The sequence below is a fragment of the Phyllobates terribilis genome, unplaced genomic scaffold (genome assembly GCF_046119375.1).
Source record: "Phyllobates terribilis strain yellow unplaced genomic scaffold, ASM4611937v1 Scaffold_1__5_contigs__length_1240528914, whole genome shotgun sequence".
Taxonomy (NCBI): Eukaryota; Metazoa; Chordata; class Amphibia; order Anura; family Dendrobatidae; genus Phyllobates; species Phyllobates terribilis.
The window spans coordinates 895,794,856-895,818,407 of record NW_027362761.1 but is presented as its reverse complement, the minus strand read 5'-3'; the positions used below and the strand labels follow the sequence as shown (position 1 = coordinate 895,818,407).

General features: G+C 35.2%; 1 protein-coding gene across 3 annotated transcripts; it reads left to right on the top strand.

Annotated features, from left to right (window-relative positions):
• On the top strand, nt 1-23,307 carry PITX2 (paired like homeodomain 2). Of its 3 annotated transcripts, none has more exons than XM_073640901.1 (4): nt 1-78; nt 10,851-10,926; nt 20,084-20,289; nt 21,936-23,307. In XM_073640901.1, the coding sequence occupies exons 2-4, from the start codon at nt 10,881-10,883 to the stop codon at nt 22,497-22,499; spliced, it is 816 nt and encodes a 271-aa protein (XP_073497002.1). In that variant the 5' UTR covers nt 1-78; nt 10,851-10,880; the 3' UTR covers nt 22,500-23,307. The 3 variants fall into 3 exon arrangements, with proteins under 3 accessions (XP_073497002.1, XP_073496991.1, XP_073496980.1); XM_073640890.1 differs by lacking the exon at nt 1-78 and adding an exon at nt 6,271-6,518 and having other exon boundaries at nt 21,936-23,306; XM_073640879.1 differs by lacking the exons at nt 1-78; nt 10,851-10,926 and adding an exon at nt 18,198-18,815 and having other exon boundaries at nt 21,936-23,305.
• The last annotated feature ends 245 nt before the right edge of the window (nt 23,308-23,552 follow it).

Below are 23,552 nucleotides of genomic sequence, written 5' to 3'. Positions count from 1 at the left end.
ATCACCAGCCTTCTTCTTACCTCTTGTCTCTGAACTTCCAGATTCCTCCACAGAGCTCCCATCAAGAACAAATAGCAGGTACTACTTACACATAGGTGTGTGTGTGTGTGTGTGTGTGTGTGTGTGTGTGTGTGTGTGTGTGTGTGCCCGTGTTTTGTGAGTATATGTGTGTGTGTATGTGTGTGTTTATATATGTATGATGTGTGTGTTTATGTTTGTGTGTGTCTGTATGTATATATGTGTGTATATATATAAGTGTGTGTGTGTGGAGTGGGACAACAAGTCATATGGGCTAAATAGGGCTAGATTGTCTCATCAGTCACCTACTGACCAGTAGTTTACTGATTATGGATAATCTATCAAATACATTGATTTTTTTTATTTTATATATATATATATTTATATGTACTGAAAAAAATCCTCTATAATTCCTATGTATGTATGTATAAATGCAATATATATGTATGTATTACTACAATGTACATATTAATGTATAATTGAAATATATCTAAGGGCAATGCAAAAACTATGTGTAATTACAGTATATGCTGGGATGATCCTTTGTAATTTATGTATAATTTTATGAAAAATTGTTGTAAAGCTTGTATGCATAATCACAATACTTATGCATATTTATACTATATATACCGATTTTTTTATGTTTTTTTAAATATATATGTGTATGTATATATATATATATATATATATATATATATATATATATATATATATATATATATAAAGTAGATAGCTAGATAGCTAGATAGCTAGATAGATAGATAGATAGATAGATAGATAGATATTGCGCTTGGTGGCATAGTGATCGTGTGAATTAACAATATCCGGCAATATTGAAGTGCAAATCACAATTTCATTCACTTGTATTTAACCCTTTTGCTGTGACTTGTAGCTCCTTAAGCATGCAAATTGCATTACAGCAGACAGCTATATTACAGCAGAGCTCTTGCTCATGATATATGGTTGTCCTTATTACCTCCTTGTTCCAATACTAAGCTCCCTCTATATTATATCACATTCATAATAAAGCAGTCATCTAGATCTGTCGGCTGCAGCAAATGAAAAGCAGGATGCAATAATATATTAAAAACAATTAAATATCGTGAAAACACGAGGGCATTTGGTTGTACTGGGCAGGGAAAAGCACAAAGGGCAGATAATTTTAATTTATATGCAGATCCATTAAGCTCTTAAAATGTTTTCTTTTTTTCCTCTGTGTGATTGTGTTATAGGGACTGCATGGATGGGTAACCCTGAATGAGCACATTATCACTACAGGGATGACAATTTCGAACAGGCTTCTAATCAATACTGTTTGGAGTTGTTAAACAGATAGCCATTTGCTATTTACATATACCTGCTTGTTGTCAAGTATGCCTGCTTGGGTATAGATCATAATCCATCACGGATGGGAGGAAACCACTCGCTAAATAGAAAATCACTGCAACCCACGAAGAAACTGTGAAGACATGTGGAATTGATAGACATTTGTAAGGGATTATTTCACTTTCAACATATTTTCTAATTATGCTGTTGACTAGGTGATTATTGTTCTGTAAACTGTTTCTACTGAAATTATTTCAGCTATTTGGAAAGGGGTGAGGTGTGCTCCTGTGAATATGGCTATGCACATCCAACACTACCCTTGTCATTCTGTGCATTTCTGTGTGACTGTGATAGAAAAATGTATATTTGTAAACTACATGTTAAGGATAATAACTTTTTACACGGCTGATTTGTTTGATCTATAAATCCATTTATCTCATTATCTATCTCTGCATCTATCTATTTATCCATCTATTTATCTATCTAACCATCTATCTCTGTAGCTATTTATTTTTCTATCATCTATCTGTTATCTACTGTATCTAGTATCTAAATAGAAGATAACTAGTCCATCTATCTATCTCTCTATCCCAGATATCTATCTAGTCATCTATCTATCTAAAAGAAAACAATGAATGGAGGCAGCACCCTAAGCAATATGGCAAAAAAAAACAAGCTTGAGAAAGGTTCATACCTCAGAACCGAAACGTTGCCACTGCCACTATGGGCTAGTAAACCACTGTTTTTTGCAATATTGCTTTGTGTGCTGCCTCCATTCGTTGCTTTTGTCTGGATGGCTTGGTTTTTGCCAGGGAGGCTCTGCACCCACCTTATCCTGTTGCTGCTCCTGCTTTTTTATTTTTTTATCTATCTATCTATCTATCTATCTATCTATCTATCTATCTATCTGTCTATCTATCTACCTATCTATCCAATCTATCCACCTACTGTATGTATGTATCTATCTAGTCATCTTTCCCATCTATCCATCTACTGTATCTGGCTATCTCATCTATATACTGTATCTATCTATCTAGTCATCTATCTATCTATGTAGTCATCTATCTATCTATCTATCTATCTATCTATCTATCCCATCTCTCTAACTACTCTATCTATCTTTCCATTTTCCAGGCAAGGCTGTTTCTGTAGAGTGTGGCCTTGAAGTGGAAATTTAAGCTTGCTTATGTCATCACCATTGTGTGCCAGGCTGTGTATGGGGGTATAATGTGAGAATGTATGGCCTGTCTGCACCAGCATTATATGCTTTTCTGCTGTTTTGCACTGGCACATAGCAGATCAGGAGTCAGGAACCAATGTGTAAAGTGACTTTCTGTGATTTGCACAGAGCACATGACCCTGTTTTTCCGAGCAGCATGTCTAATGCTCTATTCCTTGGTGGTTCAGGGACATTAATTAGTTGTTTAATGGGAGTATGACTAAAAATGTAAAAGAAGGATTAGGAGCGTGAAACGTATGTCCAGCCTGTTCCTCACACTCCAGCAGGGGATGGAAATCAGGCAGCATCGTCTGGTTCTTTATGGGCCATTTCCATCTCTCACCAGCTGCTCACTTCAGTTGCATGCTGGGCAATGGGACGGGAACCGTCTACTTCACGCACTATTAGCTGACACTGCATGACCCGCACCCCCAGTTGTAGGTGCACTCAGGCCAGACCTAGACAGAATGACCTGCACTTCACACCATTGTCACAATCATGCCACATCGTGTCCTTAATGTGCTATGGACACACCACAGCTAGTAATATGATCACACCCAGGCACCTCATCTGCTTTGCACTGAGGACAGCATTACCTGCACCTGTACCACTCTCTTACCACCCAATGCCTTTTACACACTGGTGAAATTATCTTCACACTGTAGTTAAGCCCAGGTCCTCATGTCTTTCTGCACACTTTGGACAGTTTGACATGTAACTCATATTATGGTCACCTCATGTCCTTTACATTCTGTGAGCAGTATAACCTACACTTCACGTTATGACGTCATACACTTCCTTTCCTTACCCATTTGGACATTATTGCCCTACACTTCACATTTTGACCTCATGCCACCTCCTTTCCATACCCATGTGGACATTATGCCATACACTTCACGTTATGACGTCATGCCACCTCTTATCCTTACCCATGTGGACATTATGCCCTACACTTCACATTATGACCTTATGCCACCTCCTTTCCTTACTCATGAGGAGATTATGCCCTATACTTCTTATTATGATATCATGTCACTTATTTTCCCTACTCCTGTGGACACTAAGCCCTAATCTTCATATTATGACTTCATGCCTCTTCTTTTCCTTACCCCTGTGGATTCTATGCCCAGCACTTCAGATTATGACCTTATGCCACTTCTTTTCCTTACCCCTGTGGATACTATACCCTATACTTCCCATTATGACCTTATGCCTCCTCTTTTCTTTATCCCTATGGATACTATTACCCTACACTTCACATTATGATCTCATGATACATGCTTGGCTCACCCCTGCGTATTCTATGCCCTACACTTCATATTATCCCCTTATGTCATCTCCTTTCCTTACCCCTGTGGATACTATGCGCTACATTTCACATTATGACCTCATGCCATCTCCTTTCCTAACCCCTGTGGACAATATGATCTGCACTTCACACTGTGGACAGTTTGACATGATATCCTTCTATCATATTCACACTCTTTTCTGCACTCAGCATACACACAGACTGACTTACAGATCCCACACAATATGATCCTGTTCTGGCCACACTGGTGACCGCTTGACCACCATTAGGGACATCATAATTTTCACATCAAATACTTCAGTCAGGTGTGCTGCACATACAACATGACCTTCAATGGACACAGACTGTGGTCCTGTGGACCTAATGTCACTTTGTGCTTAACCCCAAACAATCTGGCGCAATTGTGTAACCTTACCTTACAATATATTATATAACTTGAATATGTATGTTCTGATTTAAATAATATATATATATATATATATATATATATATATATATATATATATATATATATATGAGACTTGCAGACACATTCATACAAAAATAGTCTGTGGTGTGTCAGGCATCCTTACTGTATGGAGATGGATGCTGTAGATAGATAGGTGGCGGCTGCTACTGTACATTCCTCACATACTTTTCTGTGGGATCAATGAGGCGGCCGGTGTCTGCTCTGCACAACTAATAACTGCACATATGATGTAGTGAGTGGACTAGATCGCGTCTGTTCCCACAATGGCACTATCAGGGGCATTGCACAGTGCCAGGCGGATGCTAGCAACTAATACGTGTTTCCCATGAATACACCCTGACTGTGTATATACTCCCTGTCCTCTATGCCGTTGGAGCAGTAAATGACGAGTCTACAACCTGGAAATTTAATACAGCATGACAAACCATTATCATAAAAATGGACTTCATATTCTACAGACTGGTCACCAAGTGATGAACTGATCAGCTAAAGTTTAACAATTGCACCCTTGTTCATATTACCGACGAGTGTATATATATATATATATATATATATATATATATATATATATATATACATCTGCAAGCCTACATGCTTGAGATATATATATACACATAGCTATCTGTCATGTAGATATAATATTATATATATATATATGTCCAGAAGAACATTATATATTGTTTTTTCTTTCTATTATATATAAGTAAGTATATTTAGCAATAAATTGATAAATATATAAATATATAAAATTTTCAATATTATCGATGTTTGTAGACTAGATCTATATTACTAGACTGCATCATGGACAACAGTAGCTCATGTTAAATATTATTACTCTGCTATATATTGTTATGATGACGACTACATTAAGAATATTATTTTTATTATTTCTTTTTTAATATCATTGATAATTTATTGTTGTTGTCATTAATAATATTGCTATTATGTTACTGCTGTAATGTGTCACGATTTTTTTTATAATTCCCATTATATAAACGTTCTATATTAAACAGACCGATGTGTACAGGTTTCTTAAATTAGTGGAGCACTATATAGTCTTTTAGTCTTTTATTGCAGAGATGCGCAGAATATCACCAACCCCATATGAACCCGCTGTCTCCATTTACAGTACAGGGCATTTTTCACTTTTACCAAGCTTTTTGGGTTTTGTTCAATGCATTTTATGTTTCTCAATCAGAGCTTCTTTATGACTCTCTGTAACTAATATTGGAAGTAGCCTGCAAAAAAGATGATAGATAGATAGATGATAGCTAGATAGATAGATAGATAGATAGATAGATAGATAATAGATAGATAGATGAATAGATAGATAATAGATAGATGATAGCTAGATAATAGATAGATAGATAAATAGATAGATAGATAGATAGATAGATAGATTACATTCGATTTTTGTCACACACATAAAAAAATGTGATAACAAAAATATAATCAAGGCAATACTACAGTCAGATATACTTTGATATTATAGATATAGTATTAACAAACACAAGTAAAATAACAGTCAACACCTGCAAAATAATATATGCTATTGTTTTCCTATATATTAGTGTACTGGTTCACACAATTTCATGGAATAACTAGAGTGGTGAGGATGATTACGATAATTACATTTTTGCAGAGTTTCATTGACTTCTATCCTTAGCATAACCCACTCTCCTAGCCTTGAGATATCTCTTTATGCAGGGCAGATGCTTGGAGTAGAGTATATATGTCTATCTACCAATACCCCTGTACAACTCCGGGAGAGTTTTGCACTATTCATGTCATTGTCCTTGTTATTAATCCAGTTTTCTTCTTTTTCCTGTGACCGGTGATCAGATTTTGGGTGCCCTCCTCCTCCTCCTTCCCTGTGTCTCTATCCCCTGACCCTCTCCTCCCTCCTGCTCTGCTGCCTGAGTTTGGTGGAATCTCTGCTGACGTCACGTCATTCCCACTGCAGAGAGGGAGAGAGACACACATAGAGGGAGAGAGAGGGGAAGAGACCCAGGGACAGGCACCTCTCATCTCACACTCTTACCAGGAACTCTTTCAGGAACTTGGGACTTTGCTTCTGGTTTCTATAGCATTGGATTCTCCTGCAGTCCTTTATGTGTGATGTCCTTTACAAGACTGCACTGAGGAACTGTTCCTAGACTAGATCATCTATAGGCACAGTAAGTACACAGCCACTAGAATAATACTCCTGCTGTAATGTAAAGATGTGAGATCAGGAAAGGTCACACATTGGTTCCACCTGGGGCCTATACTGTGTAGGATTTCTCTACTGACATCTAATCCCTTTTACTGCTTGTACAATGCGGTGTGTAAAAGTGTGGAGAAGTTCACATTATACTGGGATCTCTATGTATTTATTCTCCTAAAAGCACTAAATAAATGTTCACTACGAAACTCTTTCTGTAGAGTCCTACCACAAGGTTCTTATAGATTTTACTAGTGGGTCTGTGCTTCATGAAGATGTTAGGCCTCATAGGTCTGAACATTTTGTGAATGGAGAAAAGTACTATGATATGCGAAGAAACTTATGGGTTCTATTTTAATAATTTGAATATATATTTTTTATTTTAACATATAAGATGTAATGTATATATTGTGTCTGTGTGTGTTTATTACATGTGTTTATTTTTAGATGACAGATAATAGAAAGATAGATAAATAATATAGATAGATAGATAGATAGATAGATAGATAATATAGGGATAGAGAGATAATATAGGGATAGATAGATAGATAGATAGATAGATAGATAGATAGATAGATAATATAGGGATAGAGAGATAATATAGGGATAGATAGATAGATAGATAGATAGATAGATAGATAGATAATATAGGGATAGAGAGATAATATAGGGATAGATAGATAGATACATAGATAGATAGATAATATAGGGATAGAGAGATAATATAGGGATAGATAGATAGATAGATAGATAGATAATATAGGGATAGAGAGATAATATAGGGATAGATAGATAGATAGATAGATAGATAGATAGATAGATAGATAGATAATATAGGGATAGAGAGATAATATAGGGATAGATAGATAGATAGATAGATAGATAGATAGATAGATAGATAGATAGATAATATAGGGATAGAGAGATAATATAGGGATAGATAGATAGATAGATAGATAGATAGATAGATAGATAGATAGATAGATAGATAGAGTAAAAATTAGAAGCAGCACTCCAATGCAGTAGAATCATGTCTAAAGTGGTTTTTTTTTTTTAATGGCCCATATCAGGATGTGGAGTATTGCCTCTTACGTGGAAAGCTTTGCACCTTGGTATTTTTGCTGGTGATGCACCTATTATTATTATTAGTTTTTTTTTAGGTTTTTTTAGATAGATAGGTAATGATGCTTAGATAGATAGATAGATAGATAGATAGATAGATAGATAGATAGATAGATAAATAGTGATGCTTAGATAGATAGATAGATAGATAGATAGATAGATAGATAGTTCAAAATGTGAACACTGAATAATATGAAATTTTACCTGAAGTGTTTGGAAACGCGCAGATCACACACTGTGATATAAGATACTGCATACGGATACATTATTCCAAATAATAAGCGAGTCTATTTTATATTGCTATCTCCTGTGTATCATGTGCGGTTCCCCAATCATTGGACGTACATGGCTGCTTATTGTAGGAAAGTTAACCTCAGCACTTCCCTAGAATGTCAGGCGAGTCTGTAACAGAAGACAAAGCAAGTCCAGATGGTTGGAGATCTGAGGATACTGATATGTGTGAAATATTGCTAAATGTGCCCCAGACATAAAATTACATATCTCATTTTCTTTTGCTTTTTTTCATTGGGCTGCAGCCCTCAGTGCACAGAAGTGGACTGTTTGATACTTACTTGTGTTTAATTGTCTGCCATAATTTTTACAGCAGACTGACTGGCTATAGGACATAAAACACATTAAAAGTTTCACTGCTATAACAGCTGGGGTGGGGAAGGGGAATTGTGCATGTATGAATCAAGCATGAAAATAATATTCTTTCAAATGCACCGCAAAGTTGAGTAAAGTGGAGTAGCAGCAGATTGGTGGTCCAGTCATTGCTGCAAGTGATTACAACTTAGTGCATTGTACCGTATACAGGCCTGAGCTCACATCCACTACCTGTGACAGCACAACACCATGTGTGTACTATCTGCAGGCCATGCTGTACACATAGCCAAGATCTCACATGAAATACGTCTGTATGTGCATAATGAATATATAATAAATATATAAGGAAATCCATCTGCATTATATGTGTGAGTGTGTGTTTGTGTATATATATCTATATATATATATACATATATATACACTCATACATTATATATATTATAATGAAGTACACCTGTATGTGAAATCCATCTGCACGTGCATTATATGTGTTAGTGTATATATAATATATATACATATATATTATAGTGAAGAACATCTGTATGTGAAATCTATCTGCTTGTGCATTATATATATATGTGTGTGCGTGTGTGTGTATATATTTATATATATATATATATATATATATATATATATTATAATGAATTACATCTGTATGTGAAATACAAATGTATGTGCATTATGTTTGTGTATATATATATATATATATATATTAATAAGAATTTTTACGTATATAGCGCCAACATATTCCGCAGCACTTTACAATTAAGTATTGCACATAAATACTGTATTGTATTATAAATATAATTAAATACATCTGTATGTGCAATATATATATATATATATATATATATACATATATTATAATGAAATGCATCTGTCTGTAAAATACATCTGTAAGTGCATCATGTGTGTGTATATATAAATGTATATATACACACGCATGATGCACACACTGATGGATTTCCCAGACAGATGTATTTCATTATAAAATATATGTATTATATATTATGTACAACCGAGCTTAGCAAATTAACTTTTTTTCTCTTTTTGGCAGATGACTGCCATAAATAGAGATTTTTAGATTATATAATTTGTATGGATCTGCATTTAAATCTCAGGAAATAAAGCTTCTTACTGCCTGCACGATCAGGGAGTTGAGATGTGAACTGGTGACCATAATAAAGTTGAAATGAAAAGATCATTGTAATAATTAGGACGTAGCTCTGGGTCAGAATTCTGCATCAATGCAGACATGAAGTAATCATCAAGCCAATGCAGACATTAAAGGAGAGAAAAGATTACCAAGATGATGACATGCAAATTTCTTCCCAAATTATCATAAGTAAACATTCCAAGCCTGGCCTAATAAAATCCCATCTGTGTTACTTCATATCGAGTTAGGAGCAGAGAGCTGGGATAATGAATTTTCTAATATCTCACCAACAGACATCTCAATCAGCCACTAATCCTGTGATTTTACTGCACAATCATTCCAATCTGGGCAGCCAAACTTCTGCTCCTCCCTGGTACCAGCCTGGGAAAAAAAACAGGGACTACAGTGAAAATGAATGTAAACTTGTAGTGACTGCTGTTTGTCACAACTATTGCACTACATAGTAAATGTTGTCATACTAGAACTACACACTGATGCTCTCATCTCTGTACATATCTGCTTTTGTACAGTCAGTCTAGAACCCACTAACAATGCTTGGTGCAGTTCATATTATGCATCATATGAATTTACAATACATCACAATGAAGCCAGTACAGCAGCTTCCATATCCTTACACAAGATAATAAAACACTGTGCACACAGTAATATAGGCCTGCTCTCAACTTTCATTAATTAAAACCTAATTTACTAAATGAGCTACTGATGGAAATGTTAGGGCTGCCTGCAATTAGCTAATGCTTCCCTGTAAAAACAAGAATGAGGCGAAGATGTGCACGAATCACATCACAACTAATTGTGTTTGTGTGGTGTAACTCTAGATCCTGGAAGCATTGCTTTAATTTAGATAAGTCTGATATTTTTTTTTCGATATCTGTTTATTTAATAGGATGCATAAACGATTACTAAAACCTAATAATAGAACAATCGTTCAATTAAGATATAATTTGTTGAAGAGTAAATACAACAAGGACTATTATAATCTGTCAAATTGGTCCCAGTTTAAATTAAAAAATACTTTTATCCAGTTCAGAACGTGTGGATTAACTTATAACATTAAAAATAATGCATAAAAGTATATACTTGCATAAAATGTACAATAATCATCACAGTAGTATGTTTATTGATAGTTAGCAAAATGACCGTGCTTAATTTTAATGCTAGAACTTAATAATAATAGTAATAGTAATAATAATAATAATAATAATAATAATAAAAAGAAGAATTAGCAACAATCTGATGCAATAATATTAAAAATACTTGTAATATAACAATGATACCAATAATAATAATAATAAGTTCATTACTGTACTAGATTATCATTTTTCACATACACTATTTATTTGATAGTCTATTTCCTTCATGACAATTTTTCTAACTTTTATTTTCCCTTTTACCTTTCAGCATTTTACCGATTAAGTGACAATAGCTGAAATGGAGTCTAACTGTCGCAAGTTGGTGACAACTTGTGTCCAACTAGGTAAGAACCAAAGATCTTTGTGCATAGATATTAACAAATGCGCTGATTAAATGTTTGGATTCATACTTAAAACTACAATGATTGTGCACCCCGGTGTTATGGTATCAGGGTAAAGGAAAGGACACAGAGTAGTAGCCAGTGAGCCCCTCTGCCCATGTCTGATGTTCTGTCTTTCTGGACCCGGGGTGCAGTCATCTACAGTGGATCCCTCTTCTCTGGAAGCTGACATGTAGAAAAGTGACTTCTCTGGATAGGTCAGGAAGCATCACAAAGTAATCAAGTAGGAAGAATACATCCCAGTGCTACTGGTAGAGAGCATTTTTGTTTTTCTGTTTTTGTTTTTTTTCTTTTGTTTTAATTTTTTTGTTTTACTTTTTTTTTCTTTTTTTCCCATTTTTTTTTCGTCTAGTGTGGATAGTGTACAAACACAAGAACCAGATGGTGCATATAAATCTCAGAAAGTATAACTTTTATTAAACTAATAAATACGCAATTAAAACAGGAATAAAGAATAAAACAGTGAAAGCCCCAATGGAGGACCACATGCATAGATACATATGCTGTAGATTAATATATATCTCAATAGTTAGCCTTCCCAGTGCTAATGAAATGGCTATATATGCTGCCAGACCAAGACAGGACTATACAGAATGCAATATGTAGGGTATGCAGGTGAGAGTATATATATATATATATATATATATATATATATATATATATATATATATATATGTGTGTGTGTGTGTGTGTGTGTGTGTGTAAAAACCCTCTTTAAGGTATTAAATTAATACAAATTAAAATTATTATTATTGTTGTTATTATTATTATTATTAAGATTATTATTAAGATTATCCATATTTGTCGCTCCTAGTGGGGGGATAGAACTGTCTAATAAATTCTGTTAGTAAAGGACTTACATATAATGATGTGGCAGATAATAAGAGCATGTGGTCCTGCCCCTAATAGTGTGGATAGTGTCTGATTTAGGGCTGGGTCTTTTAAGGAGCAGATTAGAAAATCTACATATTAGATTCACATTTTTAGTAGAAGAATCCTGATGACAATTGATAACGTTTTGACATCAGTTGTGAACAATTGATGCAAGGCAGGAAATTATCCTGATGTCACCGATTGTGGAAACCCAGGGGGCAGAAGATAATGGGCATCTATGTAACAAAATAAATAAAAGTGCATAAAGTCATTGTAACCAGATAAATCTATGTGTCCAGTGCTTGTCGCAAAATACAAGCACTCATCTATATCACTGCTACAAAAATATCTTAATTTCTATAGAATCATATTAAAAATGTTAAGTGTGGCGCTGAGAATAGATCTAAATGAATGAGGAAGAGTGGAAATATCGTGATAATGCAGTTTATGAAACCTCCAGTTGTATAGGATGCAACGTGCAAGCCTTTAAGCACTCTTGGCCTTTTCCTATAGGGAACTTCAAATTTCCAAGGCTAATCATAGAGCGCTCTCTGCTGTCAGACAACGGTACTGAAATTAAGTATCTATCTATCTAGTAGCTATCTATTTTTTTTTATCTTAAACCAGACGGTCTTTTTAGTTTTTTTTTCTTTTTCTTTTTTCTAGTTTTTGCTTTATTTTTTATGTATTTTATGTATCTGTGCTCGACAACAGGGATTTATGAGTAAATACTATAATATAAAATATGAATGGTGGGATAGATAGATAGATACCATCGATAGATAGATAGATAGATAGATAGATAGATAGATAGATAGATAGATAGATAGATAGATAGATAGATAGATAGATAGATACCATCGATAGATAGATAGATAATAGATAGATAGATAGATACCATCGATAGATAGATAATAGATAGATAGATAGATAGATAGACAGATAATAGATAGATAGATAGATAGATAGATACCGTAGATAGATGGATAGATAGATAGATAGATAGATAGATAGATGCCATAGATAGATAGATAGATGATAGATAGATAATAGATAGATAGATAGAAAATAGATAGATAGATAGATAGATAGATGATAGATAGATAGATAGATAGATAGATGCCATAGATAGATAGATAGACAGATGATAGATAGATAGATACCATCGATAGATAGATAATAGATAGATAGATAGAAAATAGATAGATAGATAGATGATAGATAGATAGATAGATAGATAGAAAATAGATAGATAGATAGATAGATGATAGATAGATAGATAGATAGATAGATAGATAGATAGATAGATGCCATAGATAGATAGATAGATGATAGATAGATAATAGATAGATAGATAGATAGAAAATAGATAGATAGATAGATAATAGATAGATAGATGATAGATAGATAATAGATAGATAGATAGATAGAAAATAGATAGATAGATAGATAATAGATAGATAGATGATAGATAGATAGATAGATAGATGCAAGAATATTCTAACACATCAATCTGTGTACTAGCAGTTAATCAGCAAAATCTGTTCTCCTGAAAATTGCAAGTAACCTGCCATTGCCGCCATCCCATTAATCTTAGCACCTTCTGTTGATCAGTATAGTGTACAATGGCCTTCAATAGACAGGTGGTCTTCCTCACGGCACACCACCCAAAATATTACACTGCTCGCTATATCGTACATAACATCTTGACTTTCCACTTTTCTGTTTTGAATAAAGTGTCAAATTCCCTGTTCTCCATACATATAGGACGACATCGCATTCTTATTTTTCTTTGTTAAGTATAGAAATGTGTTTTGATGAATAATAGTACACCATCGATTAATTGTTCATTTTACTTCTTCGGTAAACTATTTTTACACACTATTATTCTATCTATTATAAAACTATTAAGCATACTATTATTATGTGCAAAAAACATATCTCAACTTTATATTTATAGTTTGCTTTTTTAGATTTTTACTTGATGTTTCTTTTTATTATACTAAATGTTAATGTTGTTTGCTATTTTTGTATTTGGTTTAGCTCTGTTCGTTTTATTATAATGTTTGTGTGTGTACAAATTTAATATAAATCAAATACAATTTATATATATATATATTTATGTATATTTAAAAAAAAATTATATATATATATATATATATATATATAAAATGGCAAGATATATATATATTTGTTGAAAGTTTGACAGTTTATTAAATTGCTTTAATTAATATGACTTTAATTAGAGTCATTGAGTGCTGTCTCTCAGTAGAATTTTCTCTGTTGTTCTCTCCAGTAATGATAATAATATAATATATTCAGGAGATGCTGAGATGACTCCAGGGAACTAGAAATGTACAAGCAAAGCTTCTTTCGTGAGCAGGAATAAACTAATGGAACAATCTGATGTCTGCTTAATCCTATGGAGAAAGCATTGTCGTTTGCCTAATATTGACTGAATGGTAATTAATGGCTCTCCATCCAGGAGAATGGCCAATAATCCAAGATATGTGCAGCAGGGCTGGGGCAATGATATCAAATGGCAGGAGCAATTTATCTATTAGGGGAATATTATGGCAATAAGCTGTATACATGACACTAGAGCAACTGGCATTGCATTAACCCGACGCATCTGCAGCCAGTTCAGGGTTATGTTCTTGCCCTCTTGTCAGATATAATGAATAATATTTTGCAAATATCTGATGATACACAATGATGATAATTACAACGAATGCCGCTCTGAGAGCAGTAGCTATGTGAAAGTCTGTGGTTAGCAGTGGCTATGTTATGTCTGTACATCAAATTAGTTTAGATTTTGTAGAAAGAATTGCGACTTTTATCATTGACAGTGCCTGGGAACTTATTATATGAGGTTTGTCACTGGCACTTTTCTGTCTGCATAGTAGAGCTCAACAGCTGCTTTTGCCCAGGTTTGGATCGATCTACAGGAGCATTATAAGGAATAAATACATAAACATGATTCTTTCAAGATAATTGCACATTTAAAATCGGAAATCATTATGGATACTTCTACTTACTTATTTGCATGTATATATGCAAGTTGCAAGTATATAAATATATACATATCAATGTTTTATATATATATATATATATATATATATATATATATATATATATATATATACACATATATATAGGTATCAATGTAAGATGGAAAGATAGATAGATAGATAGATAGATAGATAGATAGATAGATAGATAGACAGATAGCTATATGCACCGTGTCCTCCACAATGTGTTTCCACAATAGAAGAGCACTCCAAAGTTCAATGTAGATTCGAGCTTTCATATACAGAGAAAGACATAGATATATAAATAGAAGCATACATATATATCTATATATCTAGCTATTATTTTTAACAATTTTTACATGAATATACATTGGAGTTCTGCATGGGTCAGCATACATGGGGCGTTTTTTATTTTTTTTTTATTTTTTGAGGGCCGATGTCACCACTGATGCTACCAAGGACAAAACCCCAGGGAAAGTGCTGTATTTTTGTACTCATCACAGGAGTGGCAGATATGTGAAGGATTCCCAAATGTAGTGTATGCGATAATAAATATATTCTTGTTACTGTATATATTTCATTATTTATAGATGTAAAGAAGCCACAACTGTATTTGTTGCTGATATATATATATATATATATATATATATATATATATATATATATATATATATATATACAGCAGACTTTTCATTTATAACTGTATATATTCCAATAGTGCGGGGTTGTGCTGGGCATTGCTATAATTAGGGAGTGCACTTGTCGAGGGTCTGGATCTTGGGTAATGAGGTGCAATGGATGTTCTTTGTGTTCCTGTTATTGTAAAAGTTGTAACCTACGCGTCAGATTGTAGACCGTGTCAGATCAGAGCAGAGTGTCTGCCTCCCAGATTATTAAATCTCCACTGTCTGACAATTATGGGAGTGTTATGGGGCTGTATGAAACTAATAGACTGCTGTTATTAATTGTGGACCCTGGAGGCATTGACAGCTCTGTGTATATGAAGGAGGAAAGGACTGTCTTAAAATCTAGCATACAAATCCATATGTGTTCATTTCACTTGACACGTGTGTGCCCTGTGTAATGATGCTGCAAAGCACCTGTTCTGGTTGATTTCATGTATAAAACTTGATGTACTTTAATATCACTAAAATTATGTTTTTAAAAAATCCAGAAATTTAAAAATCGCGTAGAATATTCATAAAACTGACTATAAATATATATATTTATAGGTATAGACTGAGACTGAATTAAACCTAGAGGAGTATTTTTATTGTGTCTTTATAAACTAAAAGCCCAATATCATATGCCATCCATAGCAAATATTCTGTTTCACTGCTATAGATCAGCTTAAATTGGTGGTGTCTCACCTGGCCTGCCACTTATCGTAGGCCACCCCTAATGATCACATCACCCATCCCTGTCACATCACACATATACTTAATACACAAACAGTGCAAGATTGATCCAAATTCATATTGACTCAGTTACAGGTCATCAGCTGCAGTGCAGAAAGTGGAAATATTTACTTTACACATATACTTTATGATCTGCTGGGAATTACAAGGAATTCAATAAGAAAACGGCTAGGGCTGGTCTAAACCCCCATTTAAAAGACTTAAGCAAATTAGAGTCTTATCAGATTAAAAGGCACTACACAATGTAAGAGCATTGTCTCTGATGAAACGCTGTGGGGTCTGGGAGATCCTGCGCCAAATCTCAGGGATACAACGCCTCAAATAAGATCAACACAAGCCAAAGTCATTTCAAGCCATTTTATTTTTGCATACCGAACTGTGAAAAAGATAGATAGATAGATAGATAGATAGATAGATAATTATAAGCAATAGATAGATAGATAAATAGATAGATGGATAATTATAAACGACAGATAGATAGTTAATAGATAGATAAATAGATAATTATAAATGCTAGATAGATGATAGATAATTATAAATCACAGATAGATAATTATAAATGACAGATAGATGATAGATAGATAGATAGATAGATAGAAAGAAAGAAAGAAAGAAAGAAAGAAAGAAAGAAAGAAAGAAAAAAAGGAGGCAGCACTCCAACAAGCTGTTAAAAAAAAGTTATTTTTTTAGCCCTCGTGGAAATATTTCGGTTCTATTATAGAATCTTATACATTCTTTTCACTTTTTTTATATAGGTAGATAGATATTATTAGATATAGGGGGATGGATAGATAAATAGATAGATAATACATAGATAAATAAGTAGATAGATGGATAGATAGAGCATCCATCTATCCATCCATCGGTCTAGCCATCTATCTGTCTATCTATCTATCTATCTATCTATCCATCGGATAGATAATAGATAGATGATATATAGACAGATAATAGATAGATAGATAGATAGATAGATAGATAGATAGATAGATAGATAGATAGATAGATAGATAAATAGATAGATAGACAGTACCATTTTCGATTTCTGGATATTATTATGACATGTATCTTGATACAGATCTTGATCGCTGTCTCTGCTCCAGGTCCTGTCACTGGCAGATTATGGGCCTGGGGAGGATATAGGGCAGGGATATGTATGATGTCTTCCTTCTCTTGCAATGTTTGAAATTGTCAGACATTTCCATGAAGCTCAATGTACATAAATGGAATATAAATGGCAAAATTGAGAAGCATAAACCCCTCTTTCCCCCGAGCTATGAGCATAAAATTGTCACCAGATACAATATGCTGGAATGCTGCCCTGTTTTTACATGTCTGCACATACACATAAACCTCGAGTGAGGAAGGTCAGACCCCCAGCTATCAGTCCCCGCAGCCCCACTGTTCAGTGTCCATGTTTATGGGGCCCGAGCTGCCATGGATTCAGAACTGTGCGGAAATCTACATAGGCATTACAGATTTGTAATCTGCCTTAATATAGTCATGGCATAGTTCATATGGAGATTACTGAGGATTTATGGGGACGTTTATTACAACACGATGTCGTGTTATCTCCGTATTTTCCACCATAATCAGTAATTGCATGTATATGAAACTTTCTGGTATTAATAGTGGTTACTATACTTAATAGAAGGATGGACTATAAAGGCCAGCCATTACTGCGAGTAACCAGGGCGCCGGGCCATGCTCCTCTCCGCAGCAGAGGACTAGGCTGACAATTGTGCATTGAGGAGCCGGGCTGCATTCCCACCCTAGCCGAGTGCGGATTGGTGTCTATAATTACGGTAACCCCGCCCGGCAGGAGGAGGCGGTGATTGGCTAGGACGTGTGTGCTGGGCGTGCTCACAGCAGTGCAGGGGGGGTGATGTGGATGACGTCAGGCGGCTGGGTAGGACACAGCTCTGGTTTAAGATGTTAGTAAAACAGGGAAGCGGCTGAGCTATTGCTGATTGTCCATTGTCACTAGTATAGGTGCAGCCCTGTGCGGGGTACCGTGCCCTGACTATACCATGCACTGCCAGCTGCTGCTGCTCTAGAGGGAGCTCTCCTAAAGAAACTACAGAACAAGCTGCCTATATGTCTGTATACGGGACTCGGCAAGATTAGAAGTAATCCTGCACTTGCCAGTGACAGCTCCTCACCAGCCTGTGCTGCTGCCCACACTCGCATCTCCTACATTCTGGTGCCACCAGTTGGACGCGCAGTGGAACTGAACCTCAGTCTGTGACTTACAGGATTGTCCCTCTGTAATACCTCTGGAGCTGGTGGGAAGGCTGCTCCCTTCTGCACACATTCATCTTTTTCATGAACTCTATGAAAGACCCCTTACATTTGGAGCACATAGCCGGGAGTAAACTGGCATCAGCATCTTCCCATCAGCAGTCAGTAACCCTGCTCTCCATGGCTTCCTCGCTGGGGCAGCGCTCTGTGGAGTGTAAGCAGAGGCTGGAGGTGCACACCATCTCTGACACCTCCAGCCCAGAAGCTGTAGGTAAGAAAGAGGCACACACCTGTACCCTACACTCCCCATGCACCCACCATCCTCATCAGGCACCCTGACCTCACAGCTCGACACCACAGCTCAAGTCCTTCTGTCCATTTGCATTTTTCGCTATTATTATTATTATTTGTGGTATTCCATAATATAATTTATTATTAGTACAATTCTGATTGTTATTGCTGATAAAACTGTAGCCATAAAAAATCTATTTGCGAAATTATTATTACTATATATGCTGCTAATAACTATTATTATTAGCTGTAGCAGGAATTTAATTCAGATGACTAATTATCACAATTGCTTTGGAATATTGTCTTTATTATGTCTACTATTATGTGATTATTTGTATTAGTATCATTGTTTTAATAAGAGTTCTTGTGCGGTCATTTTGCCGCAGGAGGTGGTAGATTTCTGTTTCTACTGTCATAAACAAGAGGAAAAATTGCAGCAGTTGTAGTAAATGACAACAGGGCATTATTGCTGTGTACAGTGATTTCTTCACTTGTCCTAAGTTGTGTGACAGACTGAACACTGCCATAAAATTGTCCTTCCTCCAGCTCCACAGCCGCAGTATGATAAGTTTCAGTGAATAGCTGGAATGACTACAACTTGTCATAAATGACTCATGTGCTCTGCTGCTTTGTTGCTCCTGGGGATCAACCGATCTGTAACTTATCAGAAAATATTTAGCTAATAAAAATGACCAAAAATGACTGCAGCTAAATATGAAATGCAAGGGACGTATGGCTATCTACAACCTCCTTACTTGTCTATTTCTGTATCGAAATCTGAAATAAGCTGTAATTATTGGGGATATTGTGTCGCATTTCTTCCCTATTTCTTCAGTCAGTGAACTATAGTCCACAGCCCTGAGCTATTGGGGATTTAATGGATTTGTAGGCGAACCCTCTGCTTTTCTTTAGCAGGCCAAAGGGGTAAAGCTCATTAGCTGCTCTTTGTCTTTATACATATAACTGCAGTATATACCTGATATATATATATATATATATATATATATATATATATATATATATATATATTCTTTTTTCTCTCCACGTTTATATATATATATATATATATATATATATATATATATATATATATATATATATATATATATATATATACACACACACATATATAGAGAGAGAGAGAGAATATATATGTGTCAGTGTCATTATATTTCAGCATATTATATCAGCACAATTATATAATTCTATTGGATAATTGATTTTGATGTACTTTTTGCAATTGAACAGATAAAGACAAAACCCACCAAAGTAAAAATGAAGATAATAGCGCTGACGACCCGTCCAAGAAGAAGAGACAGCGCAGGCAGAGGACTCATTTCACTAGTCAGCAATTACAAGAACTGGAGGCCACTTTCCAGAGGAACCGGTACCCTGATATGTCCACCAGAGAGGAGATTGCTGTGTGGACCAACCTCACAGAGGCCAGAGTCAGGGTAAGGACAACTACTGTGTGTGACGATCTCTGTTTATATATAGACATTTATCTATCTATATATATTTATAACTATCTATATATATATATATATAGATGTATATATATATATCTATATATAGATATTTATTGTATTGTTGCATGTATACATATATACATTTATAATTGCAAATATTACAGAATGTCATGTTGTGCTTTTAATTCATTAGCTCAGTTTTAATATACTACAGTGTTAATATAATAACATATTTCATTATGAATATTACACACAATAATAACAATATATGACTTCCCAGCCTTGATTTACTATAGCAATATTATATCATAAATGTGCTTCGAAGCCTCTGCAAGTACATTTTCAATAATGATGTGGTATATGGACATAAGTTGTCTCCTGGGACCCGCCTGTTGGATTGCTTTCCAGCATCTGAGAATTTTACAGCTTCAAACTGATACACGTTCAAAGAGAAAGAATTATCAATATAAATACTGCTGAGTGATGCTTTGTAGCAGTGCTAGACTCATTTCAGGAGAGCTGCTTATTGAGCAAAGCCAAACTGCCTGAATATAATCTCCTGCTAGAAAAAAAAGATAAGATTTATAGCACCTAAAATCTAGGAAAACAGCCTTGAAAGACAATCTGCAAAGTTTGTGTCAGGGGCAAACTAGACGCAAATATTAGACAAGCAATCATTGTAAAATTTTGGAAACAACTTTTTATAGAGCTTATTCAAGGCCTATGGTCTCTATATAAATAACATGTATGGACTGGCCCTTTGTGACCACAGGGTGGTAATATCTAACAGTGTATAAAGAAGTACATTGCTGCTATGGCTGTAGTGAGCAGCAGGTATTTTATCAGGGAGGATCCTCGCTATCTTTTCAGCTCAAATTAGGCACATTTTGTGAATGCACAAGGCAGGCTAATGTGGTTCTTGTCAAGTGAGTGCCAGGGATTAATGGTCCAGTTACCAGTGATCTGTAAAGTACAACATGATGAGTGTAAACAGGGGGAGACTAGGGACTGCTCCAATCCACAAACTTACTCAGCAGGAGGGTGGCTGACAAGTCCCACACCCAGGATGTGTATTGCACATTGATCCCCCCATTGTCTGTGCGACTCAGGGATCTCATATAGCACGTAGTTAAAAGACAAGTCCTGCCAACAAGCTACAGAAAGGACAAGATGGGTCAGAAGTAAGGTCACATTAGCACTGGGGGATCATAGCAGATTTCTCTGCTCACTTACATACAGATAAAGCGATTCTTTTTATTTTACCACTATATAGGTTTAATTATTATTATTTTGTATTTATCTTTAGAGCACCATTGATTCCATGGTGCTGTACATAAGGGGTTACATACAAAAAATAAATAGATTAATTCGCAGTATATAGGAAGCACCAGTCACTTATTTTTGATGCCCCCTTTTATAAATACTAAGTTTATATATTATTGTTACCTAACGATCATTTACTGTTGCTTTGGTCCTATTTAAAGACTTAGAATAAATCCACATTCAGTTATATCAGTGTCAGGAAATGTTGTAATGTGTGAGACCAAGAATTCCTTTATCAGCTTGTATGTACAGAAAACATTATAGTTCACCAGAATTGACCATTTATTGTATTCTGTTTCTGACTTCAGGTTTGGTTCAAGAACCGCAGAGCTAAATGGAGAAAGAGAGAAAGGAACCAACAAGCAGAACTGTGCAAAAATGGCTTCGGGCCCCAGTTTAATGGGCTCATGCAACCATATGATGACATGTACCCAGGGTATTCCTATAACAACTGGGCAGCTAAAGGCCTTACCTCGGCTTCACTTTCCACCAAGAGTTTTCCTTTCTTCAACTCTATGAATGTCAACCCCTTATCTTCACAAAGTATGTTCTCCTCACCCAACTCCATCTCCTCCATGAGCATGTCCTCCGGCATGGTGCCCTCTGCAGTCACAGGGGTGCCAGGCTCCAGTCTCAACAGCTTGAATAACCTGAACAACTTGAGCAACCCTTCTCTGAATTCTGCCGTGCCAACGCCAGCTTGCCCTTATGCCCCTCCGACACCCCCCTATGTCTACAGGGACACATGTAACTCCAGTCTGGCAAGCCTTAGACTCAAAGCTAAGCAGCACTCTAGTTTTGGATATGCCAGTGTTCAGAACCCTGGATCCAACCTCAGTGCGTGTCAGTATGCTGTGGACAGACCCGTGTGATGTATATATGTGCATGTATGTATACTATCTGGGAACCATCCTTTCTGCAAAGACTCATCACATTTGGACTTTATACAGTAAAGGAGAAAACACGTTATGAAACTGCAAAACTCAAAAGTGTCTTGACTACAAGAGATCGGCTGCAGCGGACACTGAGAATTATATATATATATATGTATATGGACACGTTTGACTGGATATGGAAATTTAATGTTACGCTAAAGCTTGTTCATTTTTTTCTTACGTTTTGCATTGTTAAAATGGACTGAAAGGATGTACATATACTGATATGTCAAATTAATTTTATATGCAGCAGTTGTCGGTCATATGATCTTTACAGTGTTATGAATATGCACCAGGCTTTAAAATAAAGCATGCAAAGGGAGAGAACCAGAATCTGCCTCCAGGTGACTGTATATAAGCGATGTATTTCTATTTGCTTCATTAGACGACGGCCCCAATGGTCTGTGCACAAAGTAAAACATATCCTATGGTGTGCACTATGTTCCAACATGAATATATCCCACACAAGCTTCAGAAACATATCGTACTTTATTTCCTCCCATGGGAATTCTGAAGGTTTCTGTTTATTATTTAAAATACCGAATATTTTTTTCTCTTCAACAAAATAGAAAATTCACATCCGATAAAATAAAACTATAGCGTTTAGAAATGTCATTATTTATTATTTGAAATTTATTGCAAAATTCCGGTTGTAAGCGAATTATTGTCTTGTAAAAATATTTGGCGGATAAAAAAAAAAGAAAATGATGCAACTTTAACAATAAAATTATCTCTTCGGGAAATGTCCCAGTGTCTGGACTGAAATAATGTAACGTCTATTAATCAAATATATATGAGAAGACAATTATGCCAAATATGTGTAACTATTACTTTTATTTCGTTTTTTTAGACTCTAGAAAATGATAATATTTATGGATTAATTAATAATTAGTGTAAGGATTAAAATCCGGGTGTTACAATGTACAGCTTGTTTTTGTGTGATTAACGGGAAAGTAAAGCCTTGACATATGCAAACTATTTTACTAATAT